General features: G+C 38.7%; 1 protein-coding gene across 3 annotated transcripts in view; it reads left to right on the top strand.

The window, feature by feature from the left end:
• The window catches only part of STARD13 (StAR related lipid transfer domain containing 13), a 303,442-nt gene that overhangs the window by 70,650 nt on the left and 213,471 nt on the right, over positions 1–19,321 (top strand). For 2 of the 3 annotated variants that reach the window (XM_068181983.1, XM_068181984.1), the window contains 2 exons: positions 11,440–11,586; positions 15,919–16,053. In XM_068181983.1, the coding sequence (XP_068038084.1) occupies positions 11,440–11,586; positions 15,919–16,053 (282 nt within the window). Of the gene's footprint in view, positions 1–10,162; positions 10,492–11,439; positions 11,587–15,918; positions 16,054–19,321 lie in introns of those variants that run through there. The other variant, XM_068181985.1, reaches the window with a different exon arrangement.

Here is a 19,321-nt window from a genome sequence, read left to right as displayed (position 1 = left end):
TCCCGGAGCGCTGCCCCGGCGGCTCCGGCCGCCCCTACCCGATGGGGGCGCGCTCCCCTCCCTGACCGCTAGGGCGCGCCCTGGCCGGCGCGGCGCCGCCCGCCAGGTGGCGCTGCCGCCCCGCGAGCCGCCGGCGGCCGCCGCCCCCGCCCTCCCGCCGCGGCCCCGCCCCGCCCGGCGACGTCACAGCCGCGCGAGCGGAAAGGGAAAGCAGAGGCGCTGCGCGCGCACCTCGGGGCGCTGGCCGGGCGCGAGCCCCGCCCCTCCCATCCCCCCCCGCGAGAGCCCCTGGAGGGGGCGGGGCCGGGCCGGGGCGCGCGGGGCACGCGCGAGCGCCGCCATTGCTGGCGGGGGGGGCGGGGGGGGCGGGGAGCCGCGGCCGCCCCTCAGCGGCCCCGCCGCGCCTGCCCCTCCCCCTCCCTCCCCTCCCCTCCCCTCCCCTCCGCCCGCCCGGGCCGCGCTCTGCCGCAGGGCCGCGCTCTGCCGCAGGGCCGCCCGCGCTGGCGGGAGCGGGGAGGGCGAGCGTGCCCCAAAGGCGCCCCGAGCCCTCCTGCCGCGGCCCCGCTGGCCCCCGCCCTGCCCCCGGACCCGGTGTCCTGTGACCTTGAGCACGACCGTGTGGAAACGATTTGTGGGGTTGTTTTAGGGGAGGCTTTCTTCTTGATCTTTTGTTTGTTTGTTTTAGTTTTTTGGGTGGTTTTTTTGTTTGTTTGTTTTTTTCTTTTTTTTTTTTCTGAAAGAATGCTTCCACCTAGAGAAGGATCTGGAAGAGCGACACTTTTGTTTTCGGTTTATTTTTGGTGTTGGTTTTGTTTGTCTGGTTGGTTGGCTTTGGGTTTGTTTTTCTATTTTGTAAAGTATGCTACTCAAAATATTTGGAGGGATCTGAGAAAATCTGGTAGCCTGCAGGTCATAATGCTCACAAATTAGTTTTTGATTGGAGAAACCCTTTCTTTGTTCTTTCTCCACGGCATGACTTTTGGAGGAAGAAGCCTTTTCGTGGGATGGTGCTGCTGTCCCAGTCACAGGGAGGTTCCCTGCTGCTGCAAGAGCTGGTGTTGCAAAATTTGGTTTCTTTGCAAATCTTACATGACGTTTTGAGCGTGCATGTCATAAACCAATTAAAGCATATTTCAGGTCTCATTTTGTGCGAAGATACCAAGGTGATTGTAAGACTTGCATGTGCATGCTGTCTTGGGACAACCACAAGAATTTTTGTGGAACTACGTGGGTATAATAAAATCGTATGATGGTTTGGATCGGAAGGGACGTTAAAGATAATTTCATTCCAACACTGCTTCTGTGGGCAGGGACACCTTACACTAGACCAGATTGCTCAGAGCTCCATCTGATCTGGCCTTTAACACTGATAGGGATGGAGCATCCACAACTTCTCTGGGCAACTTGTTCCAGTGTCTCACCACCCTCACAGTAATATGGGGAAACCTGGATTAATCTCTTGTACAGCTTACACATGGGCTATAACTTGTCATATTTTTTTGTTGTTGTTACTTCACAGATAAGTGTAAATTATCATGAGTTCAATGTGAGATAATTCTCTGATGTTTTAGCAACTGTAGCTGTATTTCTTGAGTAATGTGGTTTTCACATTGTGTAAGTTTTCAAAATAATGGTAGCAATATGAGCTATGTAAATTTTGTTACTTTTGTTGCTTTAGAAATTTCAACAGTTTGAGGAATGGTTGTGAATTTTTAAAATGCATTATAAGCATCATTAAATACTTACAACAAGCGCATAGATGGCATCTAGATTGTTTTTGAATAATACTAAAGTCCAGTGGTTGAACCTGGATACTTGGGTTACAAACTTCCAGCGGAGATCTAGGAATCATGCCTAATTACTTTTCTGGGCATAGGATTAATGCCCTATCTTCGTTGTTAGCATGATGAAAATTGGTTCAGGATATAATTTAGAAGGTTGACATTATTTCAATTTTCATCTATTCTCTTGTTCTCCCATAAATTCCTGTTCCATCCATTGTCCCATCACTGCCTATCCTTAGCCAATAAAAGTAGCATCTCTTCTGCCAAGCTTTCTCATCTTTATCCTTAAATACCCTTGAATTCCAGAAGGTGCCTTTTGCTCTTTATTTTTTCCATTCATTTCAGATTTTTGTATATAAATGGCTTGCTAACGTTAATGTATCTTCTCATTCGTGCATTGTAAGAACTTGGGCAGGGAACAATGTCAGGTTTGACAGACCTCCATGAATGCTTGTGAATTTTGGAGCATCCTTTTAATCCTTAGTGGGTTTGAGGGTTTTGTATGGTAGCTCGTCATAAATACAACGAGAGTATTGCTGTGATTTTACTGGTTTTGTATTATCAATAGTGCTTTTATGAGTTATGTTTTTCTGTGTAATATAGGTTTCAAAGAAGCAGTTTACTTTGAAAACAGTTGAAGTTCCAAAGTAGCTTGAGACAATCTCTAGTACGAGTTTTCTTCGACATTCTTTCACTGTAGATATGAATTTTTAAAATTCCAGTAACTGCGACAGGAATGTTGGTATTTTAAGATAAGAAAGTGTTAAGGTTATAGTTACCTACATCAGTTTTTTTAAATAAAAGTACGCTGGCATTTGGTGTCTCTTTCTTTACAATTAGAAATTTGCCAGACATTGATATCTCTGTCTTATCTTTTACCATCTTAATCTTTAGAATCTCCTCCAGAGCTCTTCAAGGAAACACTGACACTGGAATTTTTAGAAAAAATTACTCAGCTTGTGTGTTGGATTGCCAGGGCAGCCCTGGTACCAGCACAGGAATTTATTCCCAGCTCTCGGTGCCTTGGAGTGCCCACACACCAAGCACCAACTTGTGTCCAAATGAGTTCTGACAGTTGTGACTGATCACCATGGCTGCAAGTGTGCAAAGGCAGCAGACAAAGCCTTGCTTAATTCAAGTGCTGTATTAAGATTATTGCTTTTCCAATAAATATGAAACAAAACCCCAGTTAACAGTGAAATAAGTGACCTGTGTGTGCTATTTCACAGCTGGAGCTGACAGGGCAGGAGAGGAGAGCACCCACGTTGACTCCTGTTGATCCTGGGGGAGTAGTGTTGCCCCTGCTCCCCACTGGGACACACCACACAGCTCTCTTCATTCTGGGGCCAGCAGCAAAAGTAAGGCACGAGTGCTTCCTCTTTTGAGGCTCCCATGCTTTATGCTGTAGATAAGCCCATTGCTGGCTTTCCCCTAGCACTTTTGAAGGCTTTTTCCCAAAGTGTAAAACCTTTCCAAAATAGTTTTACCTTTCAAAAGGTTTATGGATGGGATCTCCTGAATGTTTCATGGGTCACAAAAACATTTTCAGTTAAAACACCCTATTGGTACTTCTCCTGTCTGGTGTTACTGTTTTCTAGTTCATGTTACTTTTAACTCCAGGTGTCCTTTTTTTCCAAGTTAGTGACCCTGGCTTTGCTCCTCACCAGGCCCATGTTCTTCGAGATCATGAACAGGAGAGGTTTAACAAAAGACTGGATGTGGCACTCAGTGCCATGGTCTGATGTTGACATGGTGGTGTTTGGTCATAGGTTGGACTTGATGCACTTGGGGTCTTTTCCAACCTCATTGATTTTGTCAGCTCACAACCAGGTTACAGCAGCCTGGACTGCCTCCAGTCTTAAACCCTTTAATGAGCTCATCCACTGTGGTGAGCACCAGGTCCAGTAGTGCTCTTCATCTGGTTGGTTTGTCCAATACCTGGACTAGGAAGTTGTCCTTGACGTATCCCCTGGATTTTTTACATCTAGCTGTGTTGCTTTCCCGACAGATGCCTGGGTGGTGAAGTCCTCTGCTAGGATGAGGTCTTGAACTGTCATGCTTTCTGTATCTGAAGCAGAAGGCCTTGACCTTGGTCTCCCCCTGATCAGACCCACACCTGCAGGTGTCCTTTGTTGGTCCTTTCTTTGAATTTTTTACCCACAGGCTCTCAACCTTTTTGTGGCTGTTTTTCAGAGGCAGCTCTTCACAATCAATTCCTTCCCTTACACAGAGTACAAAACATAGAGACAAAAACATGCCTCTTTTAAAAAGCTCATGGTCTTTGACTACAGTTCTGTCCCAGCCTCTTTCCCTGATATGTCCTAGTTTTCTAATTGTACCATGATTTCCAACTCCAATTGCTTGTTTCCCATGTCATGTGCATAGGCATAGAGGCATTTCATTTGGGCTGTGGGCTGCCCCACCTTTTGGAAGGAGCCCTCCCTAATTTCTCTGGGATGATTTACAGGTATTTCCTTCTTGTTTTCTAGAGTGTCAGTATCTTCTGGTTCTTCTCTGTCACTCAGAAGTACATCTCTTCCCCTTAAAGCATATGAAATATATGAGGCAAAAGGTGAAGCTGAGCCTAGCTTTTACACATCCTGGACAGCTCTAACCACAATGTTTTTTAAAGAGAGAACTCTATTTTAGGAAAACTGTTTTCAGTCCTACCCAATCTCAAAAGGTGCAACTAACCACATTGGGAGAAGGATCTGTAAGTTAACTTACTGTGGTCTGTAACTTTTTGTGGATTTAGTGGCGTGAGGTCCCTCAGTCTCATGGAATGCAGTCTGAAACCTAGAATTTAGTAGTCAGGGAGCACTGCAGGGAGATACCTGCTGTGAACAGACACAAGCTGGTTACATTCTTCAAGGGAGACATGGTAAGAGAGGATTCTGCAATTAGTAATTTTTAATGAAGAAATTACTTGTATCTCAATACCTATGTGTGTAAAGTACTTTGACATTCATTGTCACTAATTGTGATGTGCAGATACAAGCGCTGTTGCTGATGGTGCCAAACCAAAGGAATATGGACAGTATCAGGAATTTGACTACTGCTTGGAACAGGTGTTTGGGATACTAGATGTGCAGTTCACCTCCTCTACCTCACCAGGTGGAGGAAATGGTAGAATAGATAAGTGATGAGCTGGCATTTTTGTGAAGCAGCTGAAGATGGGATAACCCAAGAGGATAATTCATGTGCTGAAATAGGAGCAGATGTCAATTAAGACAGCCTGTCTGGCTATACGGGTGCCAGTTCTGTAGCATGTGTCATCAGTACAGGCTTGACAAACAGCCTGTTTGTGAAATTTGGTGTTGCTTGACATCATAATTTGATAGAAGGTAGAGATGCTGTAGGCTTTGAGAATCTGGAAAATTTAATCATTGGAGCAAATTCCAGTTTGATGTTAAAACCAACTAGGTGCCATTTTAAGTTGTTATTGTTTTTAGGGTTTTGGTTTTTTTTAATGAGAAATTCAATACAAAATTAGTTGCTTTTTCTATAAACAAAATGAAGCTGCAACAGAATTTTTGTATTGGACTGTCTGGGTTACTGCACTTTAAAACTTCTGCAGTGGTGTGAAACTGTTTTCCAAAATGTTTTGCTCCAAGCCTTGTCTTCAACTAAATTCCTTTCTTCTCCCCTTCCAATTTTGCCCTTGTCTCGGGTGAAACACCATGCTTATACAGTTTGTGTCCTTCAGTCCTAGGAATTAGTTTGGGTTTCATCTGGGAAATATTCCATAAACTTAGTATTTGGAAGATTCCATTGATACAAGGGGTTCTGTCCTGTCCCGCCTAGCTTAGAGCAATACTCCTTAAAAACTGATGCAAGAACCCTTAAATGAGAGACAGGACTTCAGAATTTTGTTTTCTTTCATACGATGGACATTATCACCATGCAAGACCAACGTGTTGAATAGAAATTAAAGATTAAATTTGCCAATTTATTGTCTGAAAGATTAAAAGCAGTTATAAAAAAAGAATTTAGTCAATTTCTGAGCTATTTTGACTTTGAAAAGTCAAGTAGTCAAACACATGTAATGAAGTCAGGGTTATGTTACTTTATTTTCTCATGGCTTCTTTGGGTTCCGTTTTCTCCCATGTTGTGCACCTGTTAATCATTAAAAAAATCCAAGCACGTATTCTTATTGTACTATATCTTGAAGTTAGTATTTCTACAGTATTTTTTATACTTTCCTGTATTGATTGATCAAAGACATAGACAAAGACATAGTGGTGTGCTTACATACAGACACGTAAGTCATAGAAATGCATAGTTGAGCTTAGTGAAAGAAAATTAAGGTAGGTGTGTGGGGCCACTCTAAGGGAAAACACAGAAAAGCTGGAAACAACCTTAAATATGTTTAAAATTCAGTTTGGTTTGCTCTAGAGCATCAAAAAAACACAGAAAGTTTCATCATTCTTACAGGAGTTGCTTGTGTCACTTCTGAAAACTTGTCTGAAGAAATCAGTAGCTTGAGGCAGCAGCCTTCAGGCAGGAAAGCAGCAAAAAGAGAGTGTCTGGACAGGAATGAAAATCAAAGCTCCATACACAGATGTATTTAAGTAGTGTAATAAGTTTAGGGAAAAATTATTTGTCTTGGAAATGGTGTTTCCTTTAAAACAGATTAACACATATCTTCATATTGGTATTTCTGTTGCTTTTCTTCTGCAAAACTGCTAAGGTCCTTACAGGCCATCTTAGGTGAATGTTTTGGGGATCAGAAGGATCCAGTCTGAATTTTATGTGATATCCCTGAAGAGCTTTCATTTTCCCAGAAACCTATGTGCATGGCCTTGCCTGCTGACTTGGGAGATGGAAGAGTCTTCCTTGATAATTTCAGATATATAGCCATACAGTTCTTAGAAGTGAAAAGGTTGCTAACTGATGAGTTTACTCACCTGCTTTCCAGGATGAAGGTGCCACAAATTAGTTGTCCATCCAACAGCTCTGTAAATACTTAAGCAACACTGTAGTGGGATATTAAGGAAAATTCCCTTTGAAATATTTTATCTTCAATAGAGGAGGCACACATAAATCTCATTTTTGAATTAAGGAGTCCTTTGTATTCTAAATAATTTTTTGAAGGATTTTGCATCGGGAATCAATCTGGCTTCAGCAGCTGAGAGACCTTCTTTTACAGGGATTCTTTTAAGAACAGAGGGACCCCATCCGTGCAGCAAGAGCAGAATATGATATTTGGTCCCTGAAATTGTTCCACAAAATCATTTTTTATGGATCTAGGCTGTACATCAGAGAGAATTTTTATCTGAGCAGATTTAATAGAGAGGAGGGTTAAATAGCACTGGTATTCTTTACTTGGTGGTTACTGATTTACTACCCAAAATTGTACAATACATTAATTACCAGAACAATTGGACCTATTGAAGTTCTGAAGTGAAAGCCACAAATTATCAGATAAATTTGGAGTTGTGTAATTTTCTCATAACCCTTCACTTGGAAAGCCTTTCTGCTTCCAGTATAGGATGAGGTCTGGCAGCGGGGTTAACCCTGACCCCTGAGTGTTCTATATGGACTTGTTCATTCTACCACATTCTTTCAGTTTAAATTTAGATTTGTTGGCAGCTATTATGCCTCTTGCAATAAGCCTCATGACCAGACATTGAAACAAATATGCCTTTTATCACAAATGTTTTGGCCGAATAAGATTAGTGAAGAATACTTGAAAGCTGAAAAACAATGTGCAGAAGCCTTTGGTCCAAAAGGCACTAACCTCTGAATGTCTGGAACGTATTTTCTTTTCAGTGTTTAGATGATTGGGCACAATTTTACACCTTGTTTTACTTCTGATTTGTTATTGGTAGTAATGAAATTTCAGCTATGCAAATGAATGAGTCCAAATGTATCCATATGTATCCAAATTAGTCAGGATAGGTATGAATGTGTACATGTAACAAAGTCATTAAGCTGTTCTAAAACAGACGTGGTTGCTGTAGGAAGTAGCTACATAGAACTGAGTTTTATGTTTGGCTGCTTGTTAAATATGTCTTAGTAAATCTTATTTGTTGGGATAATTCTTCTATACAATAGCTATCTTAAGCACAATAGCTGCATCTGTAACTGATTTTAGGAAGTTCATACCACTTAATTTTCTGTTTTCCGTGGAGGATGATGCTTGTTTTATGATTACAATTTTTTTTTAATCTAACATGAGTATGTGGGACTTGAGAAATCTATATAGCAGAGGGGTTCACTTTCAAGGCCAATAAATTGTTCTTGGCCTAGGGTATGCCATGATCTTCATAGACAGTGTTGCTCCACCTTAAAACACTTGTTTGACAAGGGATTCTTTGGTCTCACTTTCTGTCACTGCTCATCTCTCTACTATAGGACATGAGTAAATGGTCTCAAATTTGCACCATGGGAGGATTAGACTGGATATTAGGATTTTTTTTTTCACTGAAAGGGTTGTCAAGCATTGGAACAGGCTGTCCAGGGAAGTGGTGGAGTCACCACCTCTGGAGGTGTTTAAAAGATGTGTAGCTGCAGCACTGAGGGACATGGTTTAGTGGTAGACTTGGCAGTTCTGGGTTAATGGTTGGATTTGATGATCCTAAAGGTCTTTTCCAAACTAAATGATTCTGTGTTTGAAGGTAGCATGTAAAAAGTGTTTCTGTAAAGCACTTCTGTCTCTATGCTTTCAAGGTTCTTCAAAAGGTAACAGTGTTCCTATGCATTGCTGAATGGCTATGGCTCTAACAAAGAAAGACCTTGAGAATACATGGAAAGGAGTGTTCTCCCTGTAACCTTTCAGGGAAAAAAAAAAGTGAATAAAGCAGGCCATGATTCCCTAGATAATTTAAAGTGAGATTTTTTTTCCTTCTGAAGGGCAAGACACAAAAGCTTCCAAAGGCGCCCTGACCCTACTGCCTGTGCAGTTGCTATGGGCAGGAAACCCTGGTACTCAGATCTTCAGAGCACTTTGATAGTGTCCAACCTAGTTACTGGGGCTGAACACTGTGGAGCTGTGTTCCTCATGAATGGATTAGGCAAAATTTATTCACCAGTTAGAAGTCCTACTGTGCAGCCTGTATATTTTTGAATGTAAGTAGCATCATGTTTTTTCTGTTTAGCAGGGATTTCAGGCAAGCTTTGAAATACGTAGCCAATCAGCATTTGTTCCAAATGGTGCTTTTGTGCCAAATTTCCAATTAGTGAATGGCATTTGCTAACTAGGCCCATTTGGCTTTATCTTCAAGGATAATGAAACCCCATCTTTTTCCTCATCCCCTTAATAGACACAATATAGAGTCTTACTGAACTAAAAAAAAAAGAACTGAATGGAGAATGCTAGGAGATTTATAGTTCAATGAAAATCCTTAGGACTTGTATTTTTTAGAAATTACTGTGGTTTGAATTCTGTAGCATTAAAACAAGAAATTTTTAAAAATAAGAGGGTTAGGCTCATAGAGTTGTTTGAAAAAATTAGTGAACATTGGAGGTATTGTTCCAGTAGGTAAATATTTGTCAAGATAAAGGCAAAACATGATTCCCTGTGCATGGAGCTGTACTTTTTATTGTAATGGGATATCATGTTTGCTGTTGCATACATTTGGAGTGTCTTAGAAATTTTTTGAAGTCTTCATGAATTTTTATCTTTGTATTTTCCATGGAAAATACCAGATCAGACACCTCTCCAACACCCAAAATACTCTTTTCTGTCATAGAACAGAAAGTGGTCTGTTTCAATGTGTGGAAGTTGCTCCTGCATCTTGTTAAACTCAGAAATCCAAACTTCTAATGTAGCCTTCAGTGCTTGTCACCTGGCAAGAGCAATTTTTGCATAGCTCACAGAAAAAAAACATGCTTTACTCATTTTCCTGTGTGATTGTTGCTTCAGAATTGTTTACTATTGTTAAGTAAGAAAACATATTCTTAGAGCCCCTTTTTAATAAATTGCATTTTTACTGTTTTGAGAAATACAACATTCATATTAGATTTTTGCAGAATTTATACATTATTGTTTGTGGAATGTGGGTGGGTTTCCATGTTTTGTCCTCGTTGAGTCTTTTTTTTGAGTGTTCTTTAGTATTGGAAAGACCAGTATGTGAGGAAGCAAGACCACAGGAAAACATTTGTTTTGTTCACAAATAAGTGTTGTGGACATATATCAATATGCACATTTCCTGTGTGAAGTCATCTCACTCAGAATGGATTCAGTATGAGAAGTGTCATTTGATACTCATTTTCTGTGGAACATCCTGTAGTTTACTTGGGAATAGTTGGAAAGAAAATGGGAAGCAATCACAGTATCTCTTTAAATAATTTTAATCGCTGTAGAATTGAAGTACAGCTTAGCACTTATTACAGCATTTCAGGCAAAGTACTCAGAGGTTGTAAAAACTGTGAAATTCTAAATAAAGATTTGGAAAAGTAAAAATTGGGGTATTTATTTTTCTGTGCTTTGAAACAATCCCTACAAAAATCATATTAGCCCCTCTGAAGGGGTCATTTGTCTGTTGCTAATATGGGACTCAGTGTATGATTTGGGACCTCAGTTACTGGGGAGAAAATGAGTAATTCCATTAGTAATAATACATGTCAGTGTAATAGCGGACTGAATCTCCTGGATTCTATTTGTAAAGGTTTTTTTTTTTCTACAATAGTGAAGCAATTATTTATCTTTCTGTTCCACTTGTGAAACTCTCTAAGGAAACAAAGCACCATAAAGATTTACCAGGTAAGAGTAATAACAGTACTCATGTATCTCCCTTAGGTTTTGAGGAGTGTTGGTATGATGCTCTTAGGATTATGGCAGGATGAAAATGCCCTATTACTGTTTGTCTGATCGTGCTCACTATGGAATTATCTTCTGTGCAAAGATATGTATAGCTTGTGAAAGAAGGAAGATGAAAAAACTGAAGTAGCTTCAGGACAGACACTTCTGGGGAGCAGTAGCTGCCTGCGTTGACAGGGAGGTCAGTGTGACTGGTTTTTTTAGTGGATCGTTAGAAGTGATGTGAATAATGAAAACAAGGAATAATGCAGCAGTATGCGTAGGGACCACCATGGAAAGGTGCTTTAGGAGAGTACTGGAAAGGATTTTGAGGAGACTAAGGAATAAGAAAAGCATCTTTGTCGATTACATTACAATAGATTAATTTTTTTTTCATACACTAAAGCTCTTCAGATAAAAAGGAGAAATGCACCCTAGTGACAAAGTTACCAGTAAAGTATTCCCACCATAGGGGCAGAGATTTTACAAGTCTAGAATTATAGTAAGGAATATAATACAGTGCACATGATGACCTTCGATATTCTGGTTCCTGTTGGCAACAAGCAATCAGTGGAGAGATGCTGAAATAGAAGTGGCTTAAGAAGAGGCATTGAACTGATTTTAGTTTTAGTCTTGATTCTGCTTAGCTTGAAATAGCAGTGGGTCATCCAAGATGAAGTGTTAGAAAGCCATTCAGATATACAAAAGTCACTTGAGTATGTAGAACATCTATGAATATGTGTCATCAGGATTGGAGTGATAATTGAAGCTTTCTAAATGGAAAAATGTCACTCAAGGACAGAGAAAAAACTGGTCAGCTTTTTCCTTGGGGGCTGGAAGAGAAAATAAGCATCTTCAAGTTACAAACAGCTTGCATATTTTAAGACTTTACATATGTTTGATTTCTTTTAGACCCAACCAGAAAAAGAATCTGAATGGCCAGACTCTATGTCATGGGTTATGAAGAAACTGGAACGGTTGAACTTAGATATTGAAGAAGCTCTGAGTGCTGGCTCTTCTCCCTCCAGTACTCCTTCTTCTAAAAGGCACAAGCAGCTGGTAAGAATTTATGTGTGTCATATGGTAGCTTCTCTAACATTTAGCTACAATACTCCTCAAGCCTTAGTTTTCAGATCCAGTTGTGTTTCTGAATAGGCCGAGGAGGTCAGGTGTTAGGGTGAAGTTAAAAGTTCTCTCCCAATAAAATGAAATTTCTAACTTTATTAGATAGCTAATGGTCAAATAACCAGACCTCGGATAGGGTGAAACTTGTACATTTTCTGTCAGGATAGCTTAAAAAAAATGTACACTTTTTTTTTTTTTAGGGATATTTGCTTGTATGTTTTTCAGACTGTTAATTTAAGTGCTAGCCTATTAATACTTGTCATATTTATTTGAAGATATAACAGCAGGAGAGACACTGTCTTCATTAAGAGTTGAACTAGCGTCCCTCACACCAGGACAACTAGATTTCTTTCTTTCTTTCTTTCTTTCTTTCTTTCTTTCTTTCTTTCTTTCATTTGAATAGCTAATTTAGAGCTGCGATCCTCTAGTTAAGAATATTTTGTGATGACAGCTGTCATCAGTTGATGACCGTTTCTCAAGCTTTTATTTTGAGGGCAAATAGGATTAAAGGAGCAATGATATTATTTTATTAATTTTTGAATAAGCAAAGGTTTTATATAAGCAATTAATGGAGAATGAGCAGCATGAGAAATAGAAGTATTTGTTCTCTACTTCAGGCTATGATTAAACTCAGTTCTTATGATCGAATTGTGTGGATTTTCAGCTCTGAATGTTGGCTTGAAGTTCATGGAAGGTGATCTTTTGTAAATGTTTTTGCTGTCACTGCTGCTTCATTTTGTAAAAGTAATTTCTTAAAGTAAGCATCTTTGTGGATCATCACAATGTAAATGTTCCGTGTTTCCAAGTTCTACAGAGAGAGTGTTAGTAACAGAGTGGCCATGGCCATCTCTCATTTCTTTTTTACTGTATGTGTCAACCAGTTAGAACCAGCTCTGTCCAGCTGAATTAATTTCATAATTAATTTTCCTATTAAGGGATGGTGTTCTGTCTTTATGCAGGAGAATGCGCAATGTTTTCTGTCAAAATACAGTGACAGTGTAGTCTGCTTTTCCGTCTGAAAGTGAAATCCCAGCCAGCAGAGTTTAAACCCTTCCCATTGTGATACAGTCTGGTAACCAGTGATCCAAATACCCATTATTTTATGGCTGTGCCTATTCTACTAAGGTAAAAGCTGTGTTTTGGTTAGTCATCATTCATTTTTCATGATGGCTTGAAGATCATAGGATATTACTTCAAATCCTCTGCTGAAGGGCATATTGCATATAAACAGCAGAAAAATCTAAATAGGTGACATTTTCAAATGAACTTTAATAATTAGAAACAGCATCATCAGAAATGGTTGCGTAGAGAATGTCATCACCAGCACCCCAGGTGCTTGCACTTCTCTTCCTGAGGCTTAGTGGCAAGACATCTTCTGAGTACAGAGAGGCCAGGACTTTCATCACAGCCTTTTTCCTGGGACATATGCTCCCACCAAAAGTCTCTGCTTAGGTGTTAGGATGTTCCCAACACCAGTACCAAAATTACTGTTTTGCTTAATATAATATTTGAGAAGTTGCAGTCCTCTTTATCAAGCCACCTCTTCACACTCTAAAGAATAGAAGTGATCTCTTCATTTTAGTTGTGTGTGGACAGGCAAATATGTGAGTCAGCCACATTTTATTGTAGCCTTCTTTGGCAAACTGGAAATGACCTTTAAACCTCCAAGAGCCAATTTCAATGCAGAAGCTGAACATGTCACTTAATACACAGTCTTTCTGATGAGACCAGCAAGATCAGAGCCAAAAAAGAGTCTTGGAAAATCTCTTGTGGAACTGATGGTGGGATACCATTTGCTGTCTCCTGCAAAAGAATTTGTAGAGCAAGGGAATAATCTGCTCTGATTTAAATATTAATGAATAATTTGCCTCAGAATGGGTGGCCTTAGTTCTATTTTATAGTGAAAGAAGAGATAGATCCTCATAAATCTCGCCATAAATATACTGTGAAGAAACAGTTACTGCAGATCTCAAAATGACAGTTGCAGTGGAAAAAATAACAGTCTGGTTTTCACACAAGTTGTATGAGTAGTTTATATTCTATCCGTTCATGCTAATTGTACCATATTTCTAACTAGTTTGTAATTTGTTCCACACGTATCAAATGTTTTCTTCTTGTCACTTACCATGAAACTTGAATAAAAAGAAGGCTTATCTCAAACATATGTTTACTAGTAACTGTGTAAATTTGGCTTCTATAAAATGAACCAATTTTGTTCTTCATATGGTTTTATCCTCAACTGGGTACTAACAGAAGAAATTATGATTGGCAGCGGTTTTGGTTGAACTGTTTAAAGATGTAAGGCTGGCTTTGGAGGCCCGAAATCTCCAAAGCAGGTGACTACTGTGTGAGTGGGAACATGGTTTGTTGGAGCTGCTGCTCTGAAAGTTGTTCTCTTGAGGGTGTAGACAATTTTTAACAGATGACAGAGTTATTTCTTATAGCAAATGCTGTATCTCAGATATATATATTGTAATTTAATCACTAGGTTGAGCCAGTCAGTTTTCTACTGAAGGGTTTTTCACCTGTTCATGGAAGTAATTATTTGATTTTTTTTTTACTCTTTGCATTTTCCTGTTGTGAATGTATCTGTTATTAATAATACTCATTTAAACAGATTTATTTTTTTTTTTTAACAGAAGAAACCAAAATATGTGCTGGGTGAATAAATACTATGGGAGCTATTGGGTGAGAGTAGAGAGTTTTGCAGTATTTTGGTGAGAAAATTCAAGGTGTTTCCTAAAACATAGTAGCTTTTGCATGAAGGCTAAGGGATGATTTGTTTTTACATCTATGTAAACTACAAATTACTACTGGTCATTTTTTTGTTGGCAAATATCATGAGGAAGTAGCACTGATTGGATTCCTCAGTAGCTGATCCAGAGAAGATGTTAAAAATAATTGTCTGTAATCAAATTATTTTCTGAAACACTCTCTCACCAATGCTATAAACACATGATTTAAGTGCAAAAAGCTGTACTGTCTGAATGTACTAACAACAAAACTGCTAGTTTTGGAAAAACACATTTAATAGTTCCACTCCTGTAAAATCTGTACCTTTCCTATGAAAAAAAAAATCTTCGTAGCAGTATCGAAGGAGGCATTTTGTAAATGATACATCAGAGATAAATCACTCTTGCTGCAGAGTGTTTCCCTGTTGTTTAATGTATCTGCTTCATTGCCACTTAGTATCTTGTACTCAGTTTCACTACAGAAAAATCAGGAAATCTTAAGAATGAGAATCCCATATTTTTCTGCTTCAGTCTTTCATTATTCATGAGTGACAGGGAAATCCTGTTTGATTATAGTTTATTTAGTCATTTAATTCTTTTGCATTTCTATATTGTCTTCAAACTTTTTGGGGGCTGCATACTATTTTTTGTCACCTTTTCAAAGCCTCCTCATTTTACATCCCTACAAAATGTACTAAATGGGAACTGGGCAGTTGCTGTTAAAAATCAGCAGCACATTTGTCACTTTGTGAAGGGGAAGAGCCTGAAAATGGGCTGATTAGAATGATTGTACCCAATAGCTTGGGACTGCTCTGCAGTGCACCCATGACCCTGTTTCCCTGATTGTCTGTAGTATGAATTCTGCTGGATTGCAGCATGTATTGCTTCTTGCTCACTCTCCCAGTTATTCCTTGAGCAAACCAGGATACATGAGGGAATGTTGTGCAGTTGGTCTTGTCCTGACACTGCATTCAGTGTGGGCCCAGAGTTAGGACATCCACCTTTTAAAAAATGGTGTGGGAGTGGAACAATGAAGTGAGAACTCCCCAGGTTTCAGAGAACAAGGAAAAATTTATTTGAAAAATTCAGAATCTGTAATTTGAAAATAGGAATTTTCTGGATCTCTGTTTAATATACAAAAATAAACATGAAATAAAGTTAAAAGAAAGTTTAAAAATAATTTTAATTAAATAATTTCTCTTTCTACAAAATTATTCATTTCCTTTAAGTTAAGGGAAGGTGTACTATTATTGATTTGTTCTCCAGTTGTGTATACTGGATGTTAAGGAAGAGACTTTCCATAATGGCTGGATGTCTAGCTTAGCAAAGTGTAAAAATGATGCAGCAGGTGCTTTTAAGAAAAAAAAAAAAAGATTGAAACCAAATGTTTGCCTTACATCAGACGAAAAAAAATCCAGGGGAAAAGATAAAATCAGAAGAAAAAGATAAAATTCCGAAGTTTTTATCTTAGAGTTCACATTAAAAATATTTCTGACTTGTCTTTATTTACAGGGTTTTAAAAATTCTCTTACAGTGCCCTGTTCAAGTAGAGACAGGCCTTTATGGAGATCATCAAGAAAAAGGGTCTTGGAAAAATAGAAGAGGAGACTACCAGTATCTAAATTTTTTACCTTACCGAGTGTTGACTGGAGCACGACCTAAAACTGATGTAAGTAGCTATAACATTATCTGACTCACAGATTCAGTAACCTCAAAATTTACTTTGTTTCATTAAAACTGTCTGTGCATTTCTTCAAAATAATTTGTTCCACATATATCAAATGTTTGATTCATGCAAATATTGCAGTGCATGGAGGAGTTTGGTTTGCAAAGCAGGTACAGATAAAAGTTAAGTCAGACTTCAGTTAATGAGGCTCCAGGGCTGTGGAATTCACCTAATCTGATTTTAGACCACTAATGAAAACTTCTATATCTGAACTAGTCACTTGAATCACCTTCATAGTCAATGGAAAGAAACAGGCAGTTCTAAAGTGTAATTCATCTGTAGGTAACATGTGATGGATTCCAGGCATCAGAGCCACTACCACAGCTTTTTCTTCATGCCTTATTTTAGAAGTACTCTAATGGGATTTTTTAGCTTGGTGGTTGGCTATGCGCAAATCATGGTGAATTCTGCACTGCATTCTCTGCAAGCCTGAATGCTCAGCTCTGGAGTTTTAGTTAAATCCTATTTCTAACCAATAATAGAAATATTTACTTGGGTTCTTTTTTTTACAAGGTGATGGCTGTAGCCATCAAAATCCATCAGAAGGTTTTCTCAAAAGGCTTTTATTTACTTTCCCAATAGCTAAATGTAAGCTACTTTAGGATCAGTGTCTTCATTTGGAAATGTAAATGGTTTCTGTCTCCCTTTTTTAAATTATTTGTGTGCCAGCAGTACTTGTGATCATCATACAACATAAAAAGTGGCTGCACTGGCTTGAATCAAAAGTACTTATAGCTCTGTATCCTTTCTTTGCCAGTGGCCAGTGTTGGCTGTTCAGGAAAGAAGTGTAAGGACAGAGTAAGCAGATAGTAAACCATCTCAACTTCCTTTGAGGTATTTATCATGCAGGTACATTGAAAACAGACACTATATTGCATTTTTGTTGTTTTTTTTTCCTCCAGCAAGGGACTATATTTATTATTGGTTTACATGTTTGTGCCTATTTTGCAATCATTCAACCTCATGAGGTCCTCTTGCAGCAATATGCAGTCAGTTTTTGTTTTTATTAACCTCTGTAGTTGAATATCATCGGAAAACTCTGTCCCTTTTTATTCCTCCATTTTCCAGTTAATTTGTGAGACTGTTAATTTGTTAATTTCTCACTGAAAACATATCTGTGAGACTGTCAGGTAATATCCATCCACTGTAAAAGAAAATAATCAATTATTCTTTTTACAGTGGATGGATATTACCTGGAAGAAAATAGAAAAAAAGAAAATAATCAATTATTCTTAACCTTCTTTTTACACTTTTAGGTAGCAATGGAAATCCATTTTTATTTCTTGGCATCTTTTTTGTAGTTCCTCCTTCATAGCATAGTTTGAGTTTGATGGTCAACTTCATCAGAAGCTTTTTGAAATGGAAGTGTAGCAGTCAAATTGCCTGTATCTGCATGATCATTCAAAGAAATTTGCCTCAAAAATCCCAATTATTCTAACACATTATCCTGTGTTACTGTCCATGTGTTCTTAAGCATACTTTCTGGTAGTTTTCTGCCACACGTGTCAGTTCTACTGGCATCTCTTCCACAAATGACCTCAGAGGCATTTTCAGACATTGGCATCACATTTGCCATCCTCTTTTCCTCCTATCCCTAAGCCAATAGGTGTTAGCAGTAATTACACATTAAGCCAATATCTGAGCAGTTCTCTTTCCCTGAACAAGGTGCTTATTTTAAGTTATCTATGCATTTTGGATTAAAGAAAAATCTATTGTATTAAAGATATCTGTCGTATTCATCTACCAAAGAATGATATGCATACCACCATAAAAATTCTCTATTTCATTAAATGAACCTACTCCTGTGCACTGAAAAGGAAATTTGAAGGTTGGCTCCACTTGCTTGCTAATTGGAAACATTATTGTCTTCCCACTAGCTATTTCCTTTCCTTGGAGAATAGGTTTGCTATTTTCCATTTCTGCAAAAGCACGAACATTTGTTCTGATTTGTTGCTTGTTCTAGTTGGAATAGATAACAGAATTAATTAAAAAGAAACTTGCCAACTTTATTTGTTTTTTATCTTGGCCAAATGTTCAAGCATGTACAAGTATCACAGCTTAGCTGCCTTCCCACTAGTACTGTGTAAATATTTTCAAAGTGGTGTTGCAGTAATACTGTTGTTTGCCTACTGATGTGTGGGAGGAAAGGCAGAGAAATTAAGGTTTGTTTTTTTTTTCTTATCTGAAGTCTGCTTTTTTTTCTTTTTGTTGCATATCAGGAAATAGTAGCATGAAAAAAAAAGCAGTTCCATGAATCCTCATCAGTACAGTCCGTGCATTGTATCAATCATTTTTGTATACTGGAGTAAGAGCAGAGTAATGCAGAAAGTACAACTGTTTCTTAGGGCACCAGCAAGTCTAGAAAACTACTGAAGGTGAGAATTTATTGAGAAATTAGTGACCTGCTTTTTCATTGGACAATGCTTTAAATTAGAAATAAATGTCTGGTGTTTGCAAATGTCATTCAGGAGAGCTGATCATTTTACTTCCTTCAAAGTGCTGCTTTTGGTGTTCTTTTTCATGCAAATTCAAATAATGCTATGTCTAGCTCCAAGCATGCAGTCTGCATTAGTCTGTCATATCTCTCCAATACACAGATTTTCAGTGCTTATTCCAGATTTTTAAAAAAGGATATACTGAAGTTGCTTTTATTATAGTAAACAGGGTGGGACCAAATGACAAAAGGTCTAATTCCTCCCATGTCACACCCAGGCTACAGCTGTTTAAGTCCCATGATCCAGATGGTATAATACATAACTTGGGAGTAACACAGAGGTAATTCAGACCTCTTGTATTTTTTTGATCTAATTTTTGTTCTCTTCCAATTTTTTGTGAGTCAGAAGGCCCAAAAGAACTTATCTGTGTCCACTTCCCAGGAGCTCATATACCCAAGATATTTAAAGAAACAAATACCTCATAAATTATTGAGATTAGCAAATATAACAGAGACCAGTTCTAGAAATAGCAGGGATGTTTCAATTCAGGAATGACATGCAGAGATTAGTGAGCACACAGTTGTTCAATTCTCAATACAAAGCAGTGATGTTAGCTGCACACTTCTCACGGATACCAACTAGGCCAAAAGCCTAAAAGGTACAATGATGTGTCCTGTGACAAACTTGTCATAGTAGGTGTGCTGTTTGTATGCCTGTTTTTATGACTTGCACTTCTTATGATAATTTAGTGGAATAAAGCAGCAATTCATGGGTAT

This window comes from Anomalospiza imberbis, chromosome 2 (genome assembly GCF_031753505.1).
Source record: "Anomalospiza imberbis isolate Cuckoo-Finch-1a 21T00152 chromosome 2, ASM3175350v1, whole genome shotgun sequence".
Taxonomy (NCBI): Eukaryota; Metazoa; Chordata; class Aves; order Passeriformes; family Viduidae; genus Anomalospiza; species Anomalospiza imberbis.
Note: the sequence above shows the minus strand (reverse complement) of the source record. Positions and strands in the feature narration are given on the sequence as shown.